At 34.2% G+C, this 26,679-nt stretch overlaps 1 protein-coding gene across 5 annotated transcripts in view; it reads left to right on the top strand.

The window, feature by feature from the left end:
* Nucleotides 1–1,518: 1,518 nt before the first annotated feature.
* LOC149780014 (large proline-rich protein BAG6-like) overlaps nt 1,519–26,679 on the top strand; it is a 105,632-nt gene continuing 80,471 nt past the window's right edge. For 4 of the 5 annotated variants that reach the window (XM_089936758.1, XM_089936756.1, XM_089936757.1 and 1 more), the window contains exons 1-8: nt 1,519–1,668; nt 4,429–4,511; nt 5,520–5,561; nt 8,882–8,957; nt 14,413–14,600; nt 19,692–19,763; nt 22,885–23,022; nt 25,945–26,128. In XM_089936758.1, coding sequence (XP_089792884.1) covers nt 4,449–4,511; nt 5,520–5,561; nt 8,882–8,957; nt 14,413–14,600; nt 19,692–19,763; nt 22,885–23,022; nt 25,945–26,128 — 763 coding nt within the window. In that variant the 5' untranslated portion in view covers nt 1,519–1,668; nt 4,429–4,448. The remainder of the gene's footprint in view (nt 1,669–4,428; nt 4,512–5,519; nt 5,562–8,881; nt 8,958–14,412; nt 14,601–19,691; nt 19,764–22,884; nt 23,023–25,944; nt 26,129–26,679) is intronic. The other variant, XM_089936754.1, reaches the window with a different exon arrangement.

The raw sequence follows: 26,679 nt of genomic DNA, 5'->3' as shown, positions 1-26,679 counted from the left end.
TGTAAAACAATATATCAGTATCAATGTAAAATTGTTGAAGGAGTGGCATAGCAAGAAATTCTTACATTACTCCACCCAAACTTAATTTTGGGGACCCTTCCCCCCAAACATCGTTTGATGGTAATTTCATTTCCAACCCCTGTTTGTGAGGGTTGCTTGAGCAGCTGCTAAGCCACTTTGTTTAAGAAATCAATTGCAAATGGAATTTGTGTTGGTCAGAAAAAATGTCAAATACTGGCCAAAACATCAGCCTCCCCCTCATAGTTGTTGTTGTTGTTGTGGGGTTTAACGCCATTTTTCAGCACACGATAGGCTATGCATGGCGGCCAGTATTAATGGTGGAGGAAGAACCCAGGAAAACCCCGGCAACAACCACCGACCCATGAGAAGCTACTGGCAAGCTTTCTCACATACCCACATTAGCCGAATCCTAGACTCGAACCCACGCAGACAGAGGTGAGATGGCAGTGAACCGTAACGGAGAGCGCTTTAGACCACTCGGCCACTCGGGGGCCCCATCCCCCTCATAGAAGATGGTGTTTTGGTGTTAATGTTTGTAATGAATGATACATCACCATCAATGTACACTTCATCAAGGAATCAATACAAACCAAACGTTTCGATGATGTAGTATCAGCGACACTTATTTGACAAATTATCGTTACCACCCCACCCCTCGTTCATAAGGCAGATAATATTTTAGTCTTAGATCACTGCCAAATGATAGCTGTAATATGTTTCCCTAAATCAATTCTGATGTAAAAGATGTCAATGAATCGATTGCAAATGGAATCGTTTACAGATTACATGATGCAGTAGGAGTGTACAATATTGAACAAAATATCGTCACAATCACCAACTAGTTGAATAGGGTTGCTATTTCGATCCAAATATTTGGCAAAGTCGGTGATGGCATGTACAGCAATATATCAATATCGATGTAAAATTAATCAAAGAATTTATTGCAACCATTATATTTTAGATGACGCGGTATTTAGTGTGCAATATTTGCAAAACCATCGTTACCCTCACCCCTCGTAAGAAGAGGAGTGATATTTTCGTCTTAATATTTGGCTATATTTAGGCTGTGGTACATCACCTCACATCAATGTCCACGTAAAATTGATGAATGAATCGATTGGAAAATGATTTTTTTATTCAGATGAGACTGTGTGAAATGTGCAATTTGACAAAATATCGTTGTGAGTACCCTTTTCCTTCATCATCGCCTACTAGTAAAATTATCTGTAAAAATAACTATATAACCGAACTGGTGGTTGAGTGTGAACACAGTATAACGACTGCTATAGTTCAAATCGAAAGTATTAGTGAAGTTTACATTGTGTAACTAACAAACAAAATATTAAAGGAATAAATGTGCCGTGGTAAGATTAACTCGATCTCTCCATATGAGGCCATTTGTTTTGATCACGTGACAATATGGCGTCGGCGTTCACCTGACGTTCGTATAGCATAGTGCAACGCAGGAAGCATACGAAGCAGGGAACCAGACTAATATTATTCGTGAATTTCTCTTTGGAAAAGTCCATGCACTTCTTTTGGTTTCAGACTTATACAAAGGAAGATTGAAATTATCAGTACACGTTACATTGATTTTATACTATTATAAACAAGTATTTGATTGTTTTAGAGACATATGTGAGCAAGGTTTGTCTGTTTTTTAGTGGCCGTATTTTGTACAATTTGTATATTGGGGTTGGCCAAAAAAATGGTTGTATGTCTGCTGGGGGTGGGGGTGTGATTAAGGTTCATCATAACACTGTTCATGTTATAGTTTATTTTGACCATGTCACTTAAAATGAGTACAGACAATTCTATACATTGTAAAGAATTGTATTTCCTGGTAATATCTAGATTGTATTATATACTTATAATAGGCTAGACCAACAGGTTGATTTCTGCATTTTTTGTGACTCTTGACATTGCTGGTGGTAGAGACCAACCGTGCCGGGTACAGTTTGGAATAAAGACTTCACCCTCCAATCAGTTCTGACTATCAGTCACTTGCTAGTAATAATAAATTTATTTTGACTGGCCTTAATATGTGGATGGTGAGTAAAATCCATCTTCATTTGACCCATGCCATTAAATTCTTCAGAACACCTTTTTTTAAAGTATTAATCCTTGTCGGAACAGAACACTTGTGTATCCATCAGTTACTGACCTTTTGTTTGAAATTTGCTAATGCACATGTGGACAGCAGCATCACCCCAAGGCAGGAGCAAAGTGTGGAAACTGTCTAGTGTGGACTGTATAGTATATCATTAGGAACTCCATGTCATACTTTTATTCTAGTATATTAAGGATGTTTAAAATGGTACAAATTAATCATGCCAGATTTATTTTCTTTTAAGTGTATTGATTTGTTGATAATTCCGATGTGTTGCACAATATGCAATCAGCAGGGGTCACTCATGCTGTCAGGTGAAGTGGGTGATGCTGTCACCTACAGAATGTAAACTTTGCTTTGTTTTATAAGGAAAGTGACATTAGTTTATTGGTTTCAAAATGCTTCAGTCAAGTAGTTATCATGTTGTAGCCCCAGGCAAAACTGTATTCACCAACAAAAACTTTTGCACAGGCGTATATTGTAATAGCTGATTAACTGTTATTCCCTTTTGCTTGCATGTTATAATTTATTATTGCACGCAATATCCGTAAGTTATCATTTGATAATGAAAACGTACCAACTTGTCTTCTAAAACTTAAAACATTAATAGGTAAGAAACAACTTGTGTTTGAGGAAAAGAATCAATGAAAGTACTTTCTAAATATATTTTTGAAGATATTAACAGTTTTGTTTGTGTTATTTTCTTGATACATTTAATTTGAAACTAAATGAACCATTCAGGGGGTAATGATGGTCAACATTATTAGAGGAGTGAGAAGAATTATTTAAGTTTGAAAATTCTGATTGCTAACAGAACTTTTGATCAGCAGCATTTGTTTTAAAACAATAACATTTATTATAACATTTCATCTTAGAGAAACACCATTTCAAGTTTGTCAGCTACCATGATTTCTACAGAATCATCCCATGCACATGCTCACACAGTAGGTTCAGTTGCATTTATTTCTCAATTTTATCATGTAGGAAGCAATATTGTGGTGATTTGGAATTTTTTACTTAAATTACCAGATATATTAAATTAAGATATCGGATGCGGGAGGTTGTGGGTTAGATTCCTGGCCAAGTGATACAAAAGACTTACAAAATTGGTGCTAACAGCTGTCTTGCCTGGCGCTCAGCATTAAGAAGTTAGTGTTAGTACTGGTCAACCTGGTGTCAGGATAATGGGAGTGGGTGGGACATCATGCTACATGTCTGCGGCATGATGCCCTGGTGCTAGACATCACTATAAACTGCCACACTGCAGACATCGTAGCGATATGATTGAATTTGTTAAAAGCTACATTAAAAATCCAAATCACACACACGCACACACAAATTAAGATGTCTTGCATGCTGAATCTTGTCATAAATAAGTAGATAAGGATGTACAGCAAGTGAAACAATCAAAAGTTACACAAAGCATGGCATGTTCATTAAAATGGCAGTGGTCCTAATAGTTCAGTAAGCCATTTAGTTTGATGGAGGAGAGGTTGAGTTTATAATGGACTGACCAAGTGATGTTTTGTTGGCAGGGCAGTGTAACCCAAGGCAAGAGTAACATGTGGAGTTCCTCATGATATTGGCATTGCTAGATGGTCTCCATGCATTGTTGTTGCCCAGGGGTGATGCTGCTTTTTATGCATTCATCATCAATTCAGAACAGAAGGTCAGTAACTGAGGGATACACAGGTGTTATGTTCTGACAGGGATTAATACTAAAAATGAGTTGTTCTGAAGGATTTAATGCCACAGGTCAAATGAAGACGAATTTTACTTAACATTCGCATACAAAGGTCAGTCGAAATAAATTTATTAATTACTATTGAGTGACCAATAGAACTCATTTCATCTGATATTATTGTATGCATAGTCGTAAAGAGTACTACTCACCACACTGGCTAGTGACCAACTTGTTACACTACATTGATATGTTATTTTGACAACGTTGTATGTACAATAATGAGCTGCTTATTCAGTTCGGAGGGTACCGAGTTAAGACCAAACTTAGGTCCCAGTGACCTACTTTTGGGCTGCTGAGGCATTTGCTGGCTCGCAGATGATGCTACAGTGGAACCGGCTAGAGATAGAATTCGGTAGAATTCTTTTTTTTTTTTAAGAGGCACAGTGACTCTGGTTATGGCTTTAAAGTCATGATCAAGTATAGTGTGTATTTGATTCCCACCATTAGATCAGCCCAGATTAGCTACCGCTGTCTGTTCTCGAACAAGGCATTTTAAATGGCTCAGCATGGTATAACCTGCAAAGTATAAATATAACCTTATTATTCATTTCAGATTAACACTTAAAGTTCAGGATGATGGATATCAGTGTAAAGACGCTAGACGGTCATAACAGAAGTTACAGTGTGCCAGACAATGTAAAAATGTTTTTATTTTATTTGTTTGAAATCATTATTTTGAAATGTGTCACATATGTAATATGTTTAGCTTATGTTCTGAACAATTTTAATCATATTTGGGCATGAATTTGTTTGTTGAAAGCTTCTTCCATTTTAATACTGCAGTACAGAATTTTCAGCAATTTATTAAAAATACAAAAAAGATAAACTTAAGAAAGGTCTGTTGCAATATGATAAACAAAAAGAAAAGAATAAATATTAGCAATGATATGTTTTTATGCTCATCCTCTGGGGCATGTACGAGTCCACACGCCTTTCCATCCATATACCCTTCCATATGCTTGGCACTAAATCTCGTGACTGTAACTAGTAGTCCGAAAGTTTTTAATGAAATTTGGTAAAAATCACGCTGGCCTGAAGATAGACGTTAACAAATCACTTTGCTTACATAATTATTATGAGTATCTGCCCTTTTGACTTGCAGCTGAATTCAGTGTATGATAAAATCTCTTGAACGCAATTTGTCTCAGATTTTTCAAAGGATCCTCATAAAACTTGTTGAATTTTATGGTCATAAGCTGGTGATTCACAAATCAACAGTTCATTTTGCTACTATATTTTTTGTTTGAGTTATTGCTCTTTTTGTTTTTCCCATTGAATGTATTTGACAGCATCTTGTCAAGGCAACCAGTCTCAAAGTTTAGTTGGATTGTTATGAAAATTTGTACATGGTGTTATTGTCATCATTTGAAGAGCTGTTGTCCTTTTTGACTTGCAATTAAACGCAGTGCGTCACAAAACGCAAACAATCTTCACTTTTTAGTGGATCATTTTGAAACATGATACACATTATGGCTGTCATCAGAGGATATGTTTTACATGCACTATTTTCTGAAGTGTTGTGAATCTTGTTACTATAGACATGTCTGCATAGTGAGAGTAGTAGGCTGTGAGAGGGAGACATGGTCAGGGGTGGCACACTATATACAATATTTAAAGTTTACTACTGTATTTTTCATCTTGCAGGTAACTGTCAAGCAGTTCAAAGAAAAGATTGCAAATTCAATTGTAAGTATAAATCAGATCTTACAATCAGTGTGATAGGATTGAAATTATGCACTGCTATAACAGGATACTAGAAAGCATGTTCTTTAAATGACCTAGTATCTGAATGATCAATGATTAATTATATTTCATGTTTTGCCATGTGAATTCAACCATCTTATTAGTCTCCTTTGCCATAATCAGCTGTATGTATGTATGTGTATATATATGTGTGTGTGTGTGTGTCCATGAATACCCATGTTGTGGTCAGCTATATATACAATTTCTATGAATATCTATGTTGTGATCAACTGTGTATGTGTATATATATATATATATATATATATATATATATATATATATATCTGTGTAAATGTCCTTGTGATCAGCTGTATGTAATATCTGTATGAATGTCCATGTTGTGATCAGCTGTATGTTTTTATATATATATATATATATATATATATATATATATATATATATATAGTGTGTGACCCCACTATAGCATGCTTTGTTATAACACAAATTTGGATATGACATGGTCATGGTGTGGCTCCCATAATTTCATGTACATGTATTTTTATTGTACACAAAAAAAACTCTCTCTTAATATTATGAAAAAAGATGTAAAATGTTTATTATCATTTTGGGGAAGAGATCACATATGAGTAATACAAGATGATTGTGGTGTGGCTCCTGAAATTTTATATGTATTTTTCTCGTACACGAAAAGGTTGTTGTTTTTTTCTTAAAAGTACGAAAAAATAAGGCATAAAAAACTTATTCTGGAATTGCGTAGGGCTTTGCTAATGTTGCAGATTACCTTTGAAGCACTGACTGTTATGTAAACGTACTCAGCAAATGGAGAGAAAAAAATCAGTCTCAATCATGCAATACAATTATTTGATGTTACCACCACAATAAAAAAGGGCATTTGTTTGGTTCTCCAAAGCTGTCCTTTAGTAGTGACTTCATTAACACATGCACCCTTCATCAAAGAAAGCCAACTACAATCTTCAGTATAAACAAAGAACTTTTCTTCAGAGGAATTCAGTAGCAAACTTAAATGAAAGTAATGGAATCTTATGGATTTTTGCATGTTTCAACATGACTGGAACACATTAACTGTTCTGTGAAAGTTTCCTTTTTGCAGGGAAAAAAGTTTATACTTACTAATGCTACCGATGGTGGCTTCAAACGCAAACTAACTTTTAAATACTTGGGATGAACTGAAAACTAAAATTATTGAATATTTTAAATATGTGCATGTGCATATTTTCCATTTATTCAGTTGTATTGTCAATTCAATGTATATGATGATATTCGTGGATAAGTACACTGTGTTGATACTCTATTCATGCTATACATTAGACAGGTATATATAAACAGTATCCACGTATATATACCAATTTGTGGCTCTAAATAAAGTAAACTATTATATATGCCTTCTCTGTTTCACTAAATGTGTATTTCTCATTTAATATGCATCGATTTAAGATGGTGACTATGCCGATGAAGCACATTTTACAGCCCACATTTATTACCTCCTCCCCCCTGCAGTTGTTTTGGGGTACATGCATCATTTCTTCAGCTAACTGACCTGCTGACCTGATTGCTTTTAACATGGTTGGGTTTTATGGCACCCAACTTCCGTGTTATAGCGGGGTCACACTGTGTGTGTGTATATATATATATATATATATATATATATATATATATATATATATATATATATAATATATAATATCTGTATGTTATATGATCAGCTGTATATAAAATATCTGTATGAATGTCCTTGTTGTGATCAGTTGTATATTATGTGTATGAATGCCTTTGTTACAATCAGCTGTGTATATCTGTTTGAATGTCCTTCATGTGATCAGTTGTATATTATGTGTATGAATGCCTTTGTCACAATCAGCTGTGTATGTGTGTATGAATGTCCTTCATGTGATCAGTTGTATAAAATATGTATGAGTGTCTTTGTCATGATCACCTGTATATACTCTGTATAAATGTAATTTTTGTGATCACCTGTATATACTCTGTATAAATGTCATTTTTGTGATCAGCTGTATATAATATCTGTATTATGTCCTGGTGGTCACCACCTGTATATAATATTTTTATGAATGTCCTTGTGATCAGCTGTATATGATATCTGTATTATGTCCTGGTGGTGACCACCTGTATATAATATTTATATGAATGTCCTTGTGATCAGGTGTATATAAATAACTGTATGATTGTCCTTGTTGTGATCAGGTGTATATAATAATCTGTATGAATTTCCTTGTCATGATCAGTTGTATACATGTTTATGCCATTTATTTTTATGAAGCATCTTGATTGTTTATTAGTTTTTTCATACTTGTGGTAAAATGAAACCTCTCCTATAAATGACACTCAAGGAAACTTTATAAAAAGATTCTTCTGTGTTTTTCCTGATGCAAAGCACAGATTCTAAAATGGTAATATTTACGAGACATGTCAATCAAATTAACTTGATTGATTATGTGCAGACTTGTTTTATTGGACATTGTAGATAAGGTGTCCATGTTAATCCCATGGAATGTTTGGTTATTAGTTTTTTCTGGTTGTTTAAACTCGAGATAGCTACATGCACAAACCGAATGAGGTGTGAAATCTTAAGTTCTAGACTTATAAAAACCCTATAATTAAATGATTGATCCAGGAACTGTACTGCACTTTAGACATTGCATTAGTCTCGTATACCATATGCTTTTTGACTATGTTATATAGCAGTGTTCCAACACATCAAACCCTTTGATAAAAAGTCTGAATAGGATAGGTCCTCATAAAAAAATAAAAAAGATAATAGCAACAACAATGAACTTTTTTATTAAGCGCCAGAATATGCTTGAAGACTTGATCAAATAAAACATGACCAACAGACTTGGCTGGAAGTGCCCATCAGTGAAGTATTATGTATTTTCAAGGTATTATGTCAGCTTTTTGTCAGCTAATATACAATTTTAAAAACAGAAGAGTAGAATAAATTACCCTTTTTGGATGATACTGTAGCATAATTTAAAAAAACTTGTATAAAACTAAAGTGACAGTAAATTTGGTACCAAAATTGACACATTTATGGTACATTTAATAATTAATTATATTAATGTTTTCTTTGTTGAAACTTTTGAACATTTTGATATTAAATTTCACAAAGTCTAGCCACAACATTAATTTTCAGGAAAAAATGTCTGGCAAGAGCCTTCAGAATTTTGGGCTCCATAATGAGGTGTTCTTTAAATGGAGGTATCCACAAATACCTGTTTTACTATATTTCAGTATTTAATAAACTTCTCCCTTTCGTTTTAAAGAATATCCCAGTTGACAAACAGAGATTGATATTCCAAGGAAGAGTCCTCCAAGATGATAAACTGCTGAAAGACTACGGTTTGTATATGCTACAGCCTTCTCTTGCATATTAACAAAACATTCTTTGTTGGTTATGGAATTCATCAGGATTGCAAATGCCAATCAGCATTTTCTGATAGTGATTAATTTCCTCAAATGCAACAATTTTGGAGATTTAAAATTTCACTGATTTTGCTTAAAGGAACATCTTATTGATCTTTAATATGATCTACCATGTCGAAACACATGGAAAATAAGATCAACAAAGAATAAAAATCTAAAAATTTATAAACCCACGTAAGTGGTGGTCTTGTAGGAAGGAGACCACTTTAAATAGTAGTCTTTTTGTTATCTGACCATCCTTTCATCCAAGACACAGTTTTAATGGTGCAGCAAGTCACACTGCTCTTGCTTCGCCTGGCTGTATGGTCCTTGGTCTCTCATGCATTGTCTTTTGTCAGTTCATGATTGTTATCTGCAACTACTTCTCAATCACCATTCAGAAGAATCTGACCAAATTTGAAAGAAAGTATGCTGGTATAAAGACCTTTTAGATTTATGCAAATGATGCCAATCTACCACAAAATATGGCAAGAGCACGAAATATAATAGGAAAACCTTTAATTGATTTATTAAAACCACTGAACAGAATTTAACCATATTTGACAGAAAGCATCCTGGCCAGAAGGTATTTTAAATTTTCTTAAAATGGTGCCGATTCACCATTAAATATGGTGGCTATTTAAAAAAAAAAACCTTTAAATAACATTTATTTATAAAAATTTCTCATCTGAATTGGATGAAATTTGAAATAAAGCATCCTGGCATGAAAATCTTTTAAATTACGTAAATGATGCCAATCTTTCATCTAATATGGCCAGTGTTACTAAACATAGATAAACCTTTAAAATACCTTTTTCCCTAAAACTGTTGAATCAACTTTGACAAGAGATAATAGCAAGATTTTGGTGTAAGCTGGTTTGTCTGTCAAAGCAAGGGAAGTAACATGATGAATAATTAGAATCACATGTTTGCAATTTCTACTGAGTTCTGTTCCTTGCAGTTGTATCTGTATTACATAGCTGCCAACCCTCTCGAATTTGGTGTGAATTTCACGACTTTTTCAACGATTCATGGATTCATGCCGCAAGCCAAAAATTCATGAATTCTCCAATCGTCAATTATTTTAAATCTTTAATAAAATAACCGATTTCCCGTTAAGTGCTAGTCTTGATATTCGCAGTTGCTGAAACGGTCCAGTACTGCTGGTCGCGATATTAGTAGATCTGCAGCCGATTAGTACAGTTTGCCCGGTAGCAAGCATTTTAGCCTATTTTAATCTATATGTATACGAGTAGTTTTACAAATGCTTTTGAGAGAAACTGGGGCCTAACCGGAATTTTGCACCGTGCATGTGTCACCAACACTGATTTGAGTTACCGTTCAGCATTGCATGTAAGATCTAGAAAATGTCTTCACCACCAAGGAAAAAGAAATGTATTGCTCAAAAAGTGAAGTTTAATTTGGAATATATCAAAAATTGGCAGTGCATTCAGACATTAAACATTGATATTCATCATGCTTTTTGCACTCAGTGTGCCATTGCAGAGATGATGTGAGGAAGCACGTCGGTTGCAAAAAAACACGTATAAGTTGGGAAAATTAAGAATTCGCAGATTTCAGCTCTGGAATATTTTAAACCATTGGTGGAAGATCTGCAGGCTACCAACGCTGAAGCATTATTTGTGAGTTTTCTTGTCAAACATAATCTACCTTTATCAGCTAGAGACCATGCTAAATATTTGTTCTGACAAATGTTCCCGGACCTGAAAATCGCTTCCAAATTTTCCTGTGGAAGAACCAAAAGTGCTGCAGCTCCTGTGCAATCCTCACAGCAACAGTGACAGCGAAAGTGTGTTTTCTCTAGTGAGGAAAAATAAGACAGACTTTAGGGCCTCCTTAGCTGCAGAAAATTTGTCAGTAATTTTAGTCACCAAGATCAGCCAGCAGGCAAGAAGTCTGAACTGTTTAGAAAACAAATTTACGATCCAGCAGTTGAGGAAGTTCAAGTCTGCCACAGTATCATGTCTTCATAAATAAATATTTCTACATATATGTAGGGTTTTAGTTTTATATTGCAAACTTGATATAGTGTAGTATTAACGGTCAGAGTGGATGGAGTGGTAAGAGTGGATGGAGTTATTGTCATGGTATTTTTCACAAATTCTTGTCCAAATTCACAACTTTTTATCCCTATTTTCACTAATTGTGAGCCTGGAAGGTTGGCAGCTATGGCATTACCTTGATCTGTTCTTTTGTATACAATTTACAGAACCACTGAATGAACATATCAAGAAAGTCTCCTGGTACACACATCATTTTGTTATGTACATTATCTCAAGATTGCTAAATCCATCTTTCTCAAAGCTGCAGATAATTAGATTGAATCTCCCAGACATTTCCTCCAGTGCCATGATTATCCATTATGTATCAGTCAGCTTATGTTTTAATGTGTGATTGTCCACTATTAAATAGTGCTGGTCTTCATCAATTACATCATTATGTATCAGTCAGCTTATGTTTTAATGTGCGATTGTCCACTATTAAAGTGTGCTGGTCTTCATCAGTTACCTCATTATGTATCAGTAAGCTTATGTTTTAATCTGTGATTGTCCACTATTAAACTGTGCTGGTCTTCATCAGTTACATCATTATGTATCAGTCAGCTTATGTTTTAATGTGTGATTGTCCACTATTAAAGTGTGCTGGTCTTCATCAGTTACATCATTATGTATCAGTCAGCTTATGTTTTAATGTGTGATTGTCCACTATTAAACTGTGCTGGTCTTCATCAGTTACATTATGTATCAGTCAGCTTAAGTTTTGATGTGTGATTGTCCACTATTAAACCATGCTGGTCTTCATCAGTTACATTATGTATCAGTCAGCTTATGTTTTAATCTGTGATTGTCCACTATTAAAGCATTCTGGTCTTCATCAGTTACATCATTATGTATCAGTCAGCTTATGTTTTAATGTGTGATTGTCCACTATTAAAGCGTTCTGGTCTTCATCAGTTACATCATTATGTATCAGTCAGCTTATGTTTTAATCTGTGATTGTCCACTATTAAAGCGTGCTGGTCTTCATCAGTTACATCATTATGTATCAGTCAGCTTATGTTTTAATGTGTGATTGTCCACTATTAAAGCGTTCTGGTCTTCATCAGTTACATCATTATGTATCAGTCAGCTTATGTTTTAATCTGTGATTGTCCACTATTAAAGCGTTCTGGTCTTCATCAGTTACATCATTATGTATCAGTCAACTTATGCTTTAATCTGTGACTGTCCACTATTAAAGTGTGCTGGTCTTCATCAGTTACATTATGTATCAGTCAGCTTATGTTTTAATGTGTGATTGTCCACTATTAAAGCGTTCTGGTCTTCATCAGTTACATCATTATATATCAGTCAGCTTATGTTTTAATGTGTGATTGTCCACTATTAAAGTGTGCTGGTCTTCATCAGTTACATTATATATCAGTCAGCTTATGTTTTAATGTGTGATTGTCCACAATTAAAGCGTTCTGGTCTTCATCAGTTACATCATTATATATCAGTCAGCTTATGTTTTAATGTGTGATTGTCCACTATTAAAGTGTGCTGGTCTTCATCAGTTACATCATTATGTATAAGTCAGCTCATGTTTTAATGTGTGATTGTCCACTATTAAAGTGTGCTGGTCTTCATCAATTACATCATTAAGTATAAGTCAGCTTATGTTTTAATGTGTGATTGTCCACTATTAAACCGTGCTGGTCTTCATCAGTTACATCATTATGAAATTTTAAATACATGTATGTTTATATTCCTCATACTGGGACAAAATACTTTTTCAAGTACAAGAAGTAGTGTGTAAAACGTTTCTTATCAGTTTGGGGAAGAGTTTGCGTCTGAATTTTAATATAATACGATTGCGGCGTAGCTTCTAAAATTTAACAATATCACCAGGTTCTTCAAGTGTTATGACAAAATAAACATTATTGGACATGTTACCAGTAAATAATGTCTGCTTTATTTGCTGGAAATTGAAATAGTATGAAATTGTACATGCATTCAGCTTTAAAAATTTTTTTTTTTATAAAAGTGACTCATGACCATTGCAGGCCTACTGCACTTAGTTCTTGGGTTTTACATGTGTATGTGGTTTACTTATGAACTCGTTATTAATTTCCTATTTTTTTTATAAAAATATTTTACCGTTACGTTAACGCAAGATTGCAAATGCAATTTGTTCACTGCACTTTGCGCCATGATTAGTATAGTAGTTTTCACATGTTTCTTTCAATAGTCACAAAATCTGAAGTAAAAGTTATATGCACACTAAAAGCATGTGTTGATTTGTAATTATTCTTGTTGTAGTCGTTCAAATGAATAGGCATACAGGAGTTAATTAATGGAAATTTTGCAATGGATAAATGTACATGGAAACGCATATGAGAAAATTTTAGCAATATGAAATTTGTACAGACACCGTTCATAGACCCTGGAACGTAATGAATCATTCATTTCTTAACCTAATTTTACTGTTAATTTTTTCCATTGAATTCAGACACTTAATGATGTGTGACAAAATTAATGAATAGTTTAAATATGTATGCAATTTTTGCAATGCAATTACATATTTTATGGATTAATTTCAAGCCCCGACGGTACGATATCAGATGACGAGTAAACGGTGTTGATACTCTGTTCATGCTATATATTAGACATTGAATTCAGATACAATGATCAGAGGAAAAAATATTGAATATTGTAAATCTGTGTGCAATTTTGCAATGGAATTACATGCATTATAGATGAACTATAGCCACGACGGCACGATAGTAAACAGTGTTGATACCCTATTCATCATATACTGTAGACATGAATACATCTAGATGTGCCAATGAGTTGTTCTCTCAAAAAAGTAAAATACTGTAAAACTTCGCATTAACGCAACCCCGATATTAAGGCGATCCAATTTTGTGGACCCCAATTATCGCGTTATAGTGGGGTTCCCCTGTATATCATTTTTGATAACTTTAATTACTTGCATAATTTTTAATAGAAATGATACAATGAAAAACAGTATATTAAACTGTTGGTCTTAAAAACATTTTTTCTAAAGAAAACATGTGATTTTATTTTACATGTGTTTTAAATTTTGTTGTTATGTTGTGGTATTTGTAGATAAGCTTGTGTATCCCAAGGCATGTTTAGTTTTCAAGCCAGTTGCTCAAGGGATGGGCAAGCTGACTTTCATAGAACTTGTTCAGCCCTAATAGCTACACATTATATAAATCTGCAAGCTTTTTTATATATCATTTTATCATTACCTTCCATCTGACTTTCATCCAAGGTCTTGTTTTTTTTCAAAATAGAAAACCTCTGTTTCAGGTAGGGGATCATGTGAGATCCCTTAAATTATTGACATTATTATTAAATTTCAGATGTGAATGGAAAAGTAATTCATGTCGTGCAAAGAGCTCCACCTGCAACTAGCCAGTCCACCTCTAATGGTGGATCCCGTGGAAATGTAGGAGCGGAACCACCTGCGGACAGGCCAAGAGATGCCAGCAATGTGTTTATTGGGTCCTTCACTCTTCCCTCTGACATAATTGATCCTACTCAAGTTCAGGTAACTGCATCTGTGTATTTTCATCATTTGCATAGTAGGGCTGTTTATGTGCTCTGATGCACAGTGATTTCTGCTCAGCTTGCTTTTAGTGTTGATATATTTTGTACATTATTAATTTGGTGTCACATACAGCACAACCCTTTATGTTGTTTTCAGTCAGTATAAAAAAATTATGCTGTCTCTTTGAAATGACTAATAATGGGCATATGATGTATTTGTTATCCTTCATAACTTTTCTTATAATCAGTTTGAGGAATAATTTTGCAATTGGTTCTCAACAAAGTGAAATTATTGATGAAATTGGTAAAAGATGCATGACACTTTACCAGTTTTGCCTTTTTTATTGGTGACGTTGTCTTGTACATATGTAAATTTGTTTTATAATATTTATGGTAACAACTTTGAATGTTGACTTTTATAGTGCATTCATGTTATCAATGTACAGTGTTTATTGCTTTTGTTTTAAGTCGTTTCTAATGCACTTCTGTAGAGCTGAGCAAGAAAGTCATGCTAACAAGAAAGAAAGCAATTACGGTAAAAGCATTAAAAATATTGGTTTACTTTACACATCATTGGTCAACATTAGATTCACATCTATAGCCTTAGCGTTGACATCATGAAGGCATTATATTTTCATCTTGCCTCTAATTTTGAGAGTCTAAATTTATTGGTCATAGACTTCTTGGAGGATTGCTACAAACCCAATTTCATCTCAGTGTCAGGTTGGTCCAAAATGAAAATGGTGTTGCACAGACAACTAATGGAAACCACGGTGTCCATCTTGAAATTCTTTTTTCTTTACTCAGACTCGTTTACACCTCCAGATTTCTCCATAGTTTGTATGGATGAAGCCCAATAAAATGCTCTGTATGGATTGTTTAGGCAAGAATATGGAAACTGGCCAAACCAGCAAAAAATTGTCTTAACATTTCATTCCACTTCTAAAATTTCTGTTCATAAAAATATATTTGATCAATGTCAAAGAAATACTTTATCAATATTTCTCACACAAACTGGTAAATTGTCTGCTGGAATCAAAAGGATCAAGTGGCAGTTGTTTTGAAAATGGCACACCAGCTTCATATAAAAAGAAAATTGGTGAAGTTAAAAGGTCAAGTACTAGTCAGAAGTTTTTAAAGATTTATACAGATATTTGGCCTTTTATAAAACAGTCTAACAAGGGAGTTCATTATGTTCACTATGGTGTGTGTGCATTGGAATTTTCTGTTGCAGATGTTGGTAGTGGCGATGTATAAAGATATTGAATGCAAATTTCACAAGGAATTTGTCAAATAAATGACACAAAATGGTCTCTTTCTTCATTCTGTAAAGCACTGTTTGACAGTGAGTAAATGCAGATTGTCTGTGCTGAAGTGATGATATATCAGCTTTTGGCCAAGTTAAATTTGCCTTTGAAAAGAGTTGATTTAGTAAACTGGGATTGAAAGAAAACATTTCTGGACAGCAAAATCGGTGCAAGGAAGGTAAACTATTTAAAAATATTGTAAGAAATGGTAGAGTGATACTGGTTTAAGAAAAGGACATTTCTTTTCTTGGTAAAAGAAACATAGTTGTTATTTTGTTGTTGTCAGTAATGATAATAAATGCTTTATAGCTCTATGACTGATAGCTGTCCAAACCTATGGACAGACTGCTTTGGGACTACTGATGAAGCTGGGAAAAGGTAAGCAGGTCTGGTATACTTCTCCAGTTTTGATACATATATCAACAAGTGGTTTTTACTAAAAGACATCTTGTGATGTCTAGCTGGTCATAAATGAAAATAGTGCCCATCTGAAGTCCAGTATTGGCCACCATGGCAGCATCTTGAATTTTTTTGTATCTTTACTCCTCCTGAATGGATAGACATGTCAGCATGTTTTTTCTCTCACTAAAAGACTTCTTATGACAACAGGTTAGTCATAATTGAAAATAGTGCCTATCTAAGTCTGGTATTGCCACCATGGCAGCCATCTTGAATATTTTCTTATTGCTATTCCTGAGTGGAAAGTCATTTTGACATAGGGTTTTCACTAAAAGGTTTCTTGTGATAATAAGTTGGTCCTAAATGAAAATGGTGCAGTTCAATTATCTAAAATTAGCATCACTTTGGCCATCTTTAAAATCTTGTTATTGTGAATGGCCATTAGAACATAGGATTTTTACACAGACTTGTTATTGTGAATGGATGGTCATGTGAACATGTTTTTTTTACACAGACTTGTTATTGTGAATGGCTGGTTGTGTGAACATGTTTTTCTTACACAGACTTGTTATTGTGAATGGATGGTCATGTGAACATGGGATTTTAAAACAGACTTGTTATTGTGAATGGATGGTCATGTGAACATGGGGTTTTTACACAGACTTGTTATGTCTAATTGGCTATAAATTAAAACGGTACTGGTCCAATGTCCAATATGGCAAGCGCAGCAGCCATTCTGAAAATCTTGTTATTGCTACTCCTCCTATAAAAAAGTCTTAAATAAAAATGGTGCTGCTCGCATGTCCAGTATGTCTGCCATTGCTGCCTTCATGAGAATTTTGTTATTTCTACTCCTTTTAAATGGATGGTTGTATTGACATGGGATTTTTCGTAAAAGACTTGTGATTTCTAGTTGTTCCAAAATGAAAATGGTGACACCAAACATCCAGTATGTCTAACATAGTTGTCATCTTGAAAATCTAGTCATCAGTTATTTCTCCTGAGTGAATGGTTGTATCAACATGGGATATTCATTGAAAGATGTCTCACGATGTCTAATTACTTGCCATTGAAAATTGTTCCAATCTAACTACCATTGTGGCCACCACAGTGGCTATCTGGAAAATCTTTTTATTGCTACTTCTAGAAGGATGATCATATTAGCATTGTATTTTCACCAGAAGAACATATGATGTATATTTAATCCTCAGTAAAAATTGTGTGTATCAAATATCCAGTATGGCAGTATCAATGAAAATCGTTCCTGTCTGACATCCATTATGGCCGTCTTGAAAATCTTCTTTTTGTTACTTCTTCAAAAGTCATGTCAACATGGGGTTTTAACCAGAAGACTTCTGATAATATCGTCTTGGTCCTAGAAGAAAATGGTGCTGATCTGGTGTCTGATATAGCCATCTTACAAACTTTTTGTTATATCTACTTCTCTTAAAATGATGTCATCTTCACTTGGGGTTTTAATCAGACGATTTGTTATGGTGTTTGGTTTACCTTAAATGAAAATAATGCAAATTGTTCCTCAAAATGACCATCATGTTGGCTATCTTGAAAATGTTATCTCTACTCCTTCCAAATCAATGGCTGTATCAGCATGTGGTTTTCACATGTATTCCTCTTTTGACACAACATGGCTTCCATAATAGCTGTCTTGAAAATCTTGCTGACACTATTCCTTCGGAATGTTTGGTCATATTAATATAGGGTTTCACCAAAAGACTTCTAATGATGTATATTTGGCCTTAAATAAAAAATAGTGCCAATCAGACAACCAATATGTCCATCATAGATAAAGATCACTGTTCTGATTGTGGTTGAACGTATATAGTTTTTTTTTGGTGAAATTTCAATGATTTTTTGCCTTGTTTGTGATGTTCTTAATGTGTCATTTCCAGTAGGTATCTTTATTCACTCTAATGCCTATGTAGTTATTGGTATATTTATTAACTCTGATGCCTAGGCAGTTGTCAATAGCTTTATTCACTCTAATGCCTAGTAGTCAGTGGCTTTATTCACTCTGATGCCTAGGCAGTTGTCAGTAGCTTTATTCACTCTGATGCCTAGGCAGTTGTCAATAGCTTTATTCACTCTGATGCCTAGGCAGTTGTCAATAGCTTTATTCACTCTAATGCCTAACAGTCAGTAGCTTTATTCACTCTGATGCCTAGGCAGTTGTCAGTAGCTTTATTCACTCTGATGCCTAGGCAGTTGTCAATAGCTTTATTCACTCTGATGAGGCAGTTGTCAATAGCTTTATTCACTCTAATGCCTAACAGTCAGTGGCTGTATTCACTCTGATGCCTAGGCAGTTGTCAATAGCTTTATTCACTCTAATGCCTAGGTGTTTGTCAGTAACTTTATTGTCTCTAATGCCTAGGTGTTTGTCCATAGTTTTATTCACTATGATGCCTAGGTGTTTGTCAATAATTTTATTCACTATGATGCCTAGGTGTTTGTCAAAAGCTTTATTCACTCTAATGCTAGGTGTTTTGTCAATAGCTTTATTCACTCTAATGCCTAGGTGTTTGTCAGTAGCTTTATTCATTCTAATGCCTAGGTGTTTGTCAACAGCTTTATTCATTCTAATGCCTAGGTGTTTGTCAACAGTTTTATTCACTCTAATGCCTAGGTGTTTGTCAATAACTTTATTCTCTCTAATGCCTAGGTGTTTGTCCATAGTTTTATTCACTATGATGCCTAGGTGTTTGTCAATAGGTTTATTCACTCTAATGCCTAGGTGTTTGTCAACAGTTTTATTCACTCTGATGCCTATAGTTATAGTTATCCATATAGTTATATATTTATCTATATAATTTTTAATCCGTATAGGGTTTATTTCATTCATCTACCTTTTATAAGATGCCATGATTGTTCAAGATTCCAATTTACCCATGGAATTGAATTCTCTTCTCCCAGTCTTGGTTGAAGAAGGGAGTTAGTTCTCAGGTAGATGTTACAATGTACCTTTTACAAGGGCCCTAAGGCAGTAAGAATATGAAGTCATTGCTCATACATGACTTCCAGCTAAAACAATTTCAAGTCTGAATATGAGTTTATTAGCTGAACTCCAGATGTCCAACTTGAGACATTTACAGTCCATCAGAAATCAATCGTTTTCCAACATGCCCAGTATATATTACTATTTCTGAATTTACGGTGTCTTATGATAAGTGGGACATGTGTTTGTTTGTAGATTACTACAAATGTTTTAATCTTTTGCGAATGGTAGGAAGAGAGGTGTTTTAAATATTGTTAGCATAATTAACTTCGAGATATGAAACCTGTTGTGTATGAAAGGGTCCCTTTTAGACAGCATGCAATGTGTATGAAGGTGCCCCATTTTATACAGTATGTGTTGCTTTTTGTTTCAGCAAATTGTTCAAGAAGCAGTAACTGGGCTTGGAGATTTGGGAAGAAATGCCAGAGTGTCTACCAGAACTTCAGTAAGTACAATTTTTGTTTTCAGTAATGCTGAGTAAGCCTGTTGCCCCAATGGTGTTTTTATTTTCATTTATCTTAGAAGATGAAAAATCTGTGCAAAATGTTTTATTTATCATGATACCTTATTATGTGTCTCACCCAGAAAGCACACCAGTAATTGATAAGTTAAATTTAAAATGCTCTATGGTTCAACAAGGAGGATTTTTTATACCTTGTATTTCCATAAGCACGTCAAAAAATTCACATTATGTTCAGAATCATCACATACTTCAACATCTCTCAGTATAATGCTTTCCCCTGGGCACTGATGTTGGATTGAGCCATGTCAAGAATTATATTGAGGACACATTTTGGTTAAAGTTTTTACCGTCACTTATACATTTGTACCTCAATAATTCAGACTTGGAAGACTTGCAAACCCACTTTTAGCATAGAGTATATATATATATATATATATAAAATAACCACCCCCACCCCCCACTGTAAATAACAATATTCAGTGATATTTTGCTTCATGAATATGTTGGTAAAGCCTACTGGTGGCAGCATTTTAAGAAATGAATGCCACTTTGTCAAGGGAAATTCATGTTTTAGCTTTATCTTTTAATTTGGTTTCAGTATAATCATTCTAAATTCTATATGCCTTATTGTATTAAAATGTGAAAAGTGATAGTCTTCTATCACACCTGTGTCCATGAGCATTTTTGAAAAGCTGATTAAGTGCTTCCTATTTTGATGTCCGATTTGTGGAAGTGTTATATTGTAAGAGCTAGCAGTTATATGATAATGAGTCAGGTCAACTCATTTCACTTGACCAGTTGTACACTGTTATAAATATTATTATATAGGTAATTTAAGTAAAGTATTTAACAGTGATCAGGTGGTTAATTCTAGTAATTTGCAAGACTGATCAATGTTGGCAAGTGAAGCAAGCGAAAGGAATTCTTGCTGCACGAAAATCTTTGTTTCACAGACTTGGTTCATTATGGAGAAATAAGTTCCAAAGTTTGTAGTGAGCATATTCCCAAAACAAGTATTAAACCATTTAGCAGTTCCCGCCCATCTAATTATTGTCAATATCTAGCCAGGATGGCATCCCCTTCTTAAGTTTTCATAGGTCCCTCAGTAACTTGTGCTTACTCTGGTCTGTGGTTTTGTACACCATTGTACACTGGCTATGAAAGAAGAGGCATATTTCTGTAACCCTTTACACTAGTCACTACAATTGTAGTTCATGACATGTACTTTAGCCTGATTTATAGTCTATAAAAATGACACTAAAGGCTTGACCTGACAGATTTATAAATCAGCCCCAAGCCAACTTTTCTTTTCTTTTCTTTTGTTGATTGCAACAGTTTTTACTCTTTTCAAGTGGTCATTGTTACAAGGGATTAAATAAAGGTTGGTGGTGTTTGTCTCAGTTCTCATGATATGGTTGTTCATAATGGAAGAATCTATTTGTACTTTGGTTTACAATCTACAATACGGAGCCGCAAGTGGCCGAGTGGTCTAATGCGCTCACCATTCCGGATCACTGCCATCTCACCTCTGTCTGCGTGGGTTCGAGTCCAAGGCTCGGCTAGCGTGGGCATGTGGGAAAGCCTGCCAGTAGCTTCTCTTGGGTCGGTGGTTCTTCCTGGGGTTTTCCAGGGTTCTTCCTCCACCAGTTATACTGGCCGCCATGTATAGCCTATTTTGTGCTGAAAAATGGCGTTAAACCCTAGAACAACAATCTACAATACATGATATTCTATGCATGACTCATAAAATTTCAGAAATCAGTTGCCAGCCTATGTTTTTAATTGATTTTAAAAATGCTCTAAGTGGTCATTGTTACAAAGAATTAAATAAAAGTCACTGGTATTTATCTCTGTTTTTGCCCTGCGACTTGATAGCAGTGTCAAGACATTGTGGTCTTTGGTCATGCTCAGCAGGTGGTCTTCGCTTATGATAGTGCATCATATAATAAAATCGATACGTGCATTATGATTGTTGTAAATAACACATGACCACTCATAGCAGTGGTCGCTCAAGACAGGAGCTACTATATTATTATTATTATTACTGTTTAATATTATTATTATTAATTTCAGTAAAGTCATATCCAATTCAATGCATATTTGGAACAGAGCATGATCACCTTCTTACCTTGTGCTTAGTACCACTCTTACTATTATATTATGTCCATTTGTAGGGTTATTGGATCAGAGAGTAGGAACAATTTTTTGTTTGCTTGCATATATCGTTGCTTTTAACAGCACCTCTAGCACTTTATTAGCTATGGCATGCTGAGAAAATTGAAGTGAAGTGCCTTTCTTAACCTGTCAACCTGAGCTGGCTTCGGTGGCTATCAAACCTGTGACTCTTGGATTATGAACCCAACACTCAACCAACTGAGCTATCGCAGATCCTTATTGTTCATTTGTTTGTTTGCACCTTATTTTGGAGTATATAACATCATATGCTTGTGTTACTTAATCTAGCTTTTCTTCCCTTGTGTCATGCCCTGGATGGGACCATGGGGTCATGTCTTTTGATAATATTGTCAGCTGCACTCTTGTGTCATGCCCCAGGATGGGGTCATGGGATGATGGTGTTATGTCTTTTGTTAATTCACAGCTTATCATGGGAGCATATCATATGTTTCGTAAAACACAATTCTTTATTTTATTTATTTAGTTTTTCTTGGCTGTCTTTGGAATTTATTATATATAAAACCAAGAAGAATCAATGAATAAACATTTGTGGTACATCAAAAATAATTTGTTATGAATGAATTCTTCATGGTTACTGTCTTCCCTACGTGTGGTGTTTATGACTGTAATCAAAGAAATAAAAGATGTTTTAAATCTCATTTTTCATGCTAGGAAAAACAGTTCTGGTAAGAGATTTGTAGGTTATTTTTAATTTAAGATTTGTCAAATGTTGCTTGGTGTTTGTAGTATTTTTCATAGCCTGCTTGACTATACAACATAAATCTTTGAAGCATTATTTTGTGCTCATCAGTTAATTTGCTTATAAGAGGGTTGTAATTATTAAGTTGTATTTAATGAAAATACCATAGTACACCTTTATTATGGAATATTAGACTTTTTACATTGGAAATATCTTGTATGTTTTCAGACTGATGGCTCAGCAATAGACGTACAGATCAATCTTGGACAAATTCCTGCAGATCAGATTGAAAGTGAATCACGGCTCAGATTAAATCAGGCTCGCAGAATGATTCGTCTTGCCAATGAAACCATCGGTAGATTAGAAGTAAGAATAAAATATCAGTGTAACAGTAGTAAACTTATGAAAGAACTTGAACATAACATATTTGGGTATTAAAGAAAATAATGATAATATGTTATATTGGGGGGAATAAAAAAAATGGAACATTGCATGATAGTAAATGAATATTTTATGATTATAAATGAATAGTGATAACACAAAAGCTTATTTTCCAGTCAACTCTTATTGTTGAAACCCACAACTGTTATTTTAAACTGTTATTCACAATGACTGTAGCTTCCAATTCAAGATGCACAAAAACTGTCTTCAAGATTTAGAAACATTCTTATGCTCATATTCTGAATCATCTCAAGATTCTGATTGGTTAACTTTAAATCCCTGATATTAGATATTTTATTTTAGTGTGTCTGATTGGTTAACTTTAAATCTCTGATATTAGATATTTTATTTTAGTGTGTCTGATTGGATAACTTCAAATCCCTGACCAATCAGGTGTCAGAAGTTTTATTTTAGTGTGTCTGATTGGATAACTTCAAATTCCTGACCAGTTTTTGTCTTAGTACAAATGTTTGGTTAAGTTCAAATCTCTGACCAGTCAGGTGTCAGAAATTTAACTGGAGTCTGTCTTGTTAATTTAAAATCCCTGACCACTTATGCGTCATAATTTGGTTTTATAATTGTTTAACTTTTAGTGCATAACCAGTCAGTGTCAGAATTTTAATTAGAACAGAGAGAAGATGCCTTTACATGTATTGTCTTGAGGGCGGATGTACTAAAATAATCTGCTTTCACTTGCCACAAGTGACATTTGATTTGGATTTATTTGGGCCACAATGTTGCTCAGAAAAATTCCAAGTAATGAAATGTGCTCAGCATTTACACGGTGTGAGTATAGTGTTAGTTGTCAGGGATAGTGGAATGTTGGCAGGAACTGTTGATATCTTTGGAACAAATTAGACTGCTGTTGAAAGCTTTGGAAAAAAAAATGAGTATTACAACTATTTCATACAAATATATACTTCACTAAAGTGAACATATTAGTGATGGAATAGGTGACTTTTAGCACTAGTCAAAATATATGAATAAAATGTGTACTTGACTAAATTGTACATAATAGTGATGGAAGTGGGTGAATTTTACAGAATACTGATGGAAATAGGTGAATTGTACATGATATTGATGGAAGTAGGTAAATTGTACATAATATTGATGGAAATAGGCAAATTGTACATAATAGTGATGGAAATAGGCGAATTATACATAATAGTGATGGAAACAGATGAATTGTACATAATAGTGATGGAAATAGGCAAATTGTACATAATATTATTGGAAATAGGCAAATTGTGCATAATAGTGATAGAGTTCGGTGAATTGTACATAATAGTGATGGAAATAGGCAAATTGTACATGATATTGATGGAAATAGGCAAATCGTACATAATAGTGATAGAGATAGGCAAATTGTACATAATAGTTATGGAAATAGGCAAATTGTACATAATAGTGATGGAAATAGGTTAAGTGTACATAATTGTGACATAATTGTGCCTTATAATGACAGAAATTGGTGAAAATTTAGCTTAAGTCAAAATGGTATGAATAAAATGTGTACTTATTGTTATGAGTCTATGCTCTAAAAATAAGTAACAGAAAAGAGTGAAAATCAACATGCTTCGTAAAATTCAGCAAATAATTTATTTCCCTAGAATGCAAAGTCCAAATGAGAAAAAAGAACTTATGGTATTGCAAATTAAATCCCAAAATAATCCAAGAAATAGAGACAGAAGTCCCAATAATTTAAAGTCCTGAATAAAATTCAGTAGAAGTCAAGAATAAATCCAAAAAAATGAAGGCGATGTGTCTGTGATAGCTTGCAGAGTGTTGATGTGTCAACAGTCTTTTGTCGAAGCACAGTAATATAATTTCATTTTTTAATTCACTATAAATTCCAGTGAATGTCTCTGTCCAAGAATTAAATCAGAGCACTTTTGTATTACCAGAGAAAATAATCACTTGAATTAAATAATTTGAAGCAATAAAATTTCCAGACCCAAAATGAAGTACTGGACACAACATATAATACATACTTAAATTGCTAGATCTTAAAGCACAACTGAAAAATCCTCAGTTACAAGATTACATAGTTTTCAACTTGACTTTAGGTCACCATTAGCATTTTCTATATAAAAAAAATACTATTACTTGATTGAAAATAATCTTCTCAAATGATCCTGATGTTTACAAAATAAAAACCAGAACCTGGACTATGTAAAATACACTAAGGAAATTCCAAAACTTAGTCATAGACCCAAATAAACATATTTACTTCTATTAATAATAATACTGATTTTAAACCCATACACATAGAGATTAATTTAGCTATGTATAGTTGTTTACAGAATAAAGTCAATTCAAGTCAAGCAGAAATGAATTCAAGTTTTGACAAGGTGAAGTCCAACATACAGTGTTACATTACAATAGCATGTAATGAATAAAAAAATTAAAATAAAACTAACAAATAAAACAAATGAAATATACATATCATTAAACATTCATTGTATTCAAGGACTGGCTGGCAATTGGAATATTCAAAACAATGTTTGTCCAGTATCCTTCATAGTAGCATATACTTGACAAATTCAGTTTTCGTTTTGTTATTGACATGAAGTTGGGCAAAATGATCATTTCTGAATATCAGGTTAGCTACAGTGGACAAAGCATTTTCTCCTTGGCACTAAATAACATGTTGTTGTGCCATAAAACTCCAAACCAAACTAAACTTGTTAGGTAACAATTTAATGCAGACAGCAGTTTTGAACACTAAACGAAAGGATGTTGATTTCATGTCTGCACATGGAAGGTTTTAAAATTGTGTAAGGCATGTAATTTTCACCATTTTAACTTTAGCTATACATATGAAGTACTTGCTTTGAATATTTTCAGAATCCACCAGAAAGAAGGGCAGAAGAGACATCTGCCTCATCTAGCAGAAATTCTACTGCCACATCCTTAAACCAGACTGAAACAAGTGAATCAGTAACAGAGAATCTGTCAGTATCTGTGGATTCACCAGCAGAGGCTCAGACCACATCCTCAGGTTCCCCCATGGACATCTCGGAAACTCCAGGTTGATAGAGGATCACATTTGTTTGGATTGTGTTCATATTTTTTTCTTCTACATAGCAACTATAGTTTTTATTTCTAATCACGGTAACAAATGTAATGGTCTTACTAAATTAGTAACAAAGTGTAGCTGTTTTTTTCATGTCACTTTTATGTGCCAAGGGAGGCAAGTCGGATTTAGAGTACTAATTAGATCTGATGGCAGTTATTAGCCCTGGATATTGTGCACTGATGGTAATACTTTCAACAAAAGAAGAAAACGCTCTACCGACTTCATATTTAACAGGTGGATAAATGATAACCAGACTCACTTCATGTAGTCAGTCATCATCACAAGAGGTTATCCATGTACATGTTGGCAAGTTATTTGCTGAAATTTGCTCAGGTAGCAAAAAATCAAGGCATACTATCCAAAGCAAATTATATTAAGATCAGATTTCCCACACTGCAGGGAAATCGGGGGAAAACTAGGGAGAAAGAATGGATTTATTCCCAACCAGAAAAAGGATGTTAGTTTTGTAAATATTATAAAAGTTGGTGACATAGGGAAATGTT

The sequence above is a fragment of the Sinohyriopsis cumingii genome, chromosome 16, assembly GCF_028554795.1.
Source record: "Sinohyriopsis cumingii isolate HCF-2022 chromosome 16, ASM2855479v2, whole genome shotgun sequence".
In the NCBI taxonomy this organism is placed as follows: domain Eukaryota; kingdom Metazoa; phylum Mollusca; class Bivalvia; order Unionida; family Unionidae; genus Sinohyriopsis; species Sinohyriopsis cumingii.
Note: the sequence above shows the minus strand (reverse complement) of the source record. Positions and strands in the feature narration are given on the sequence as shown.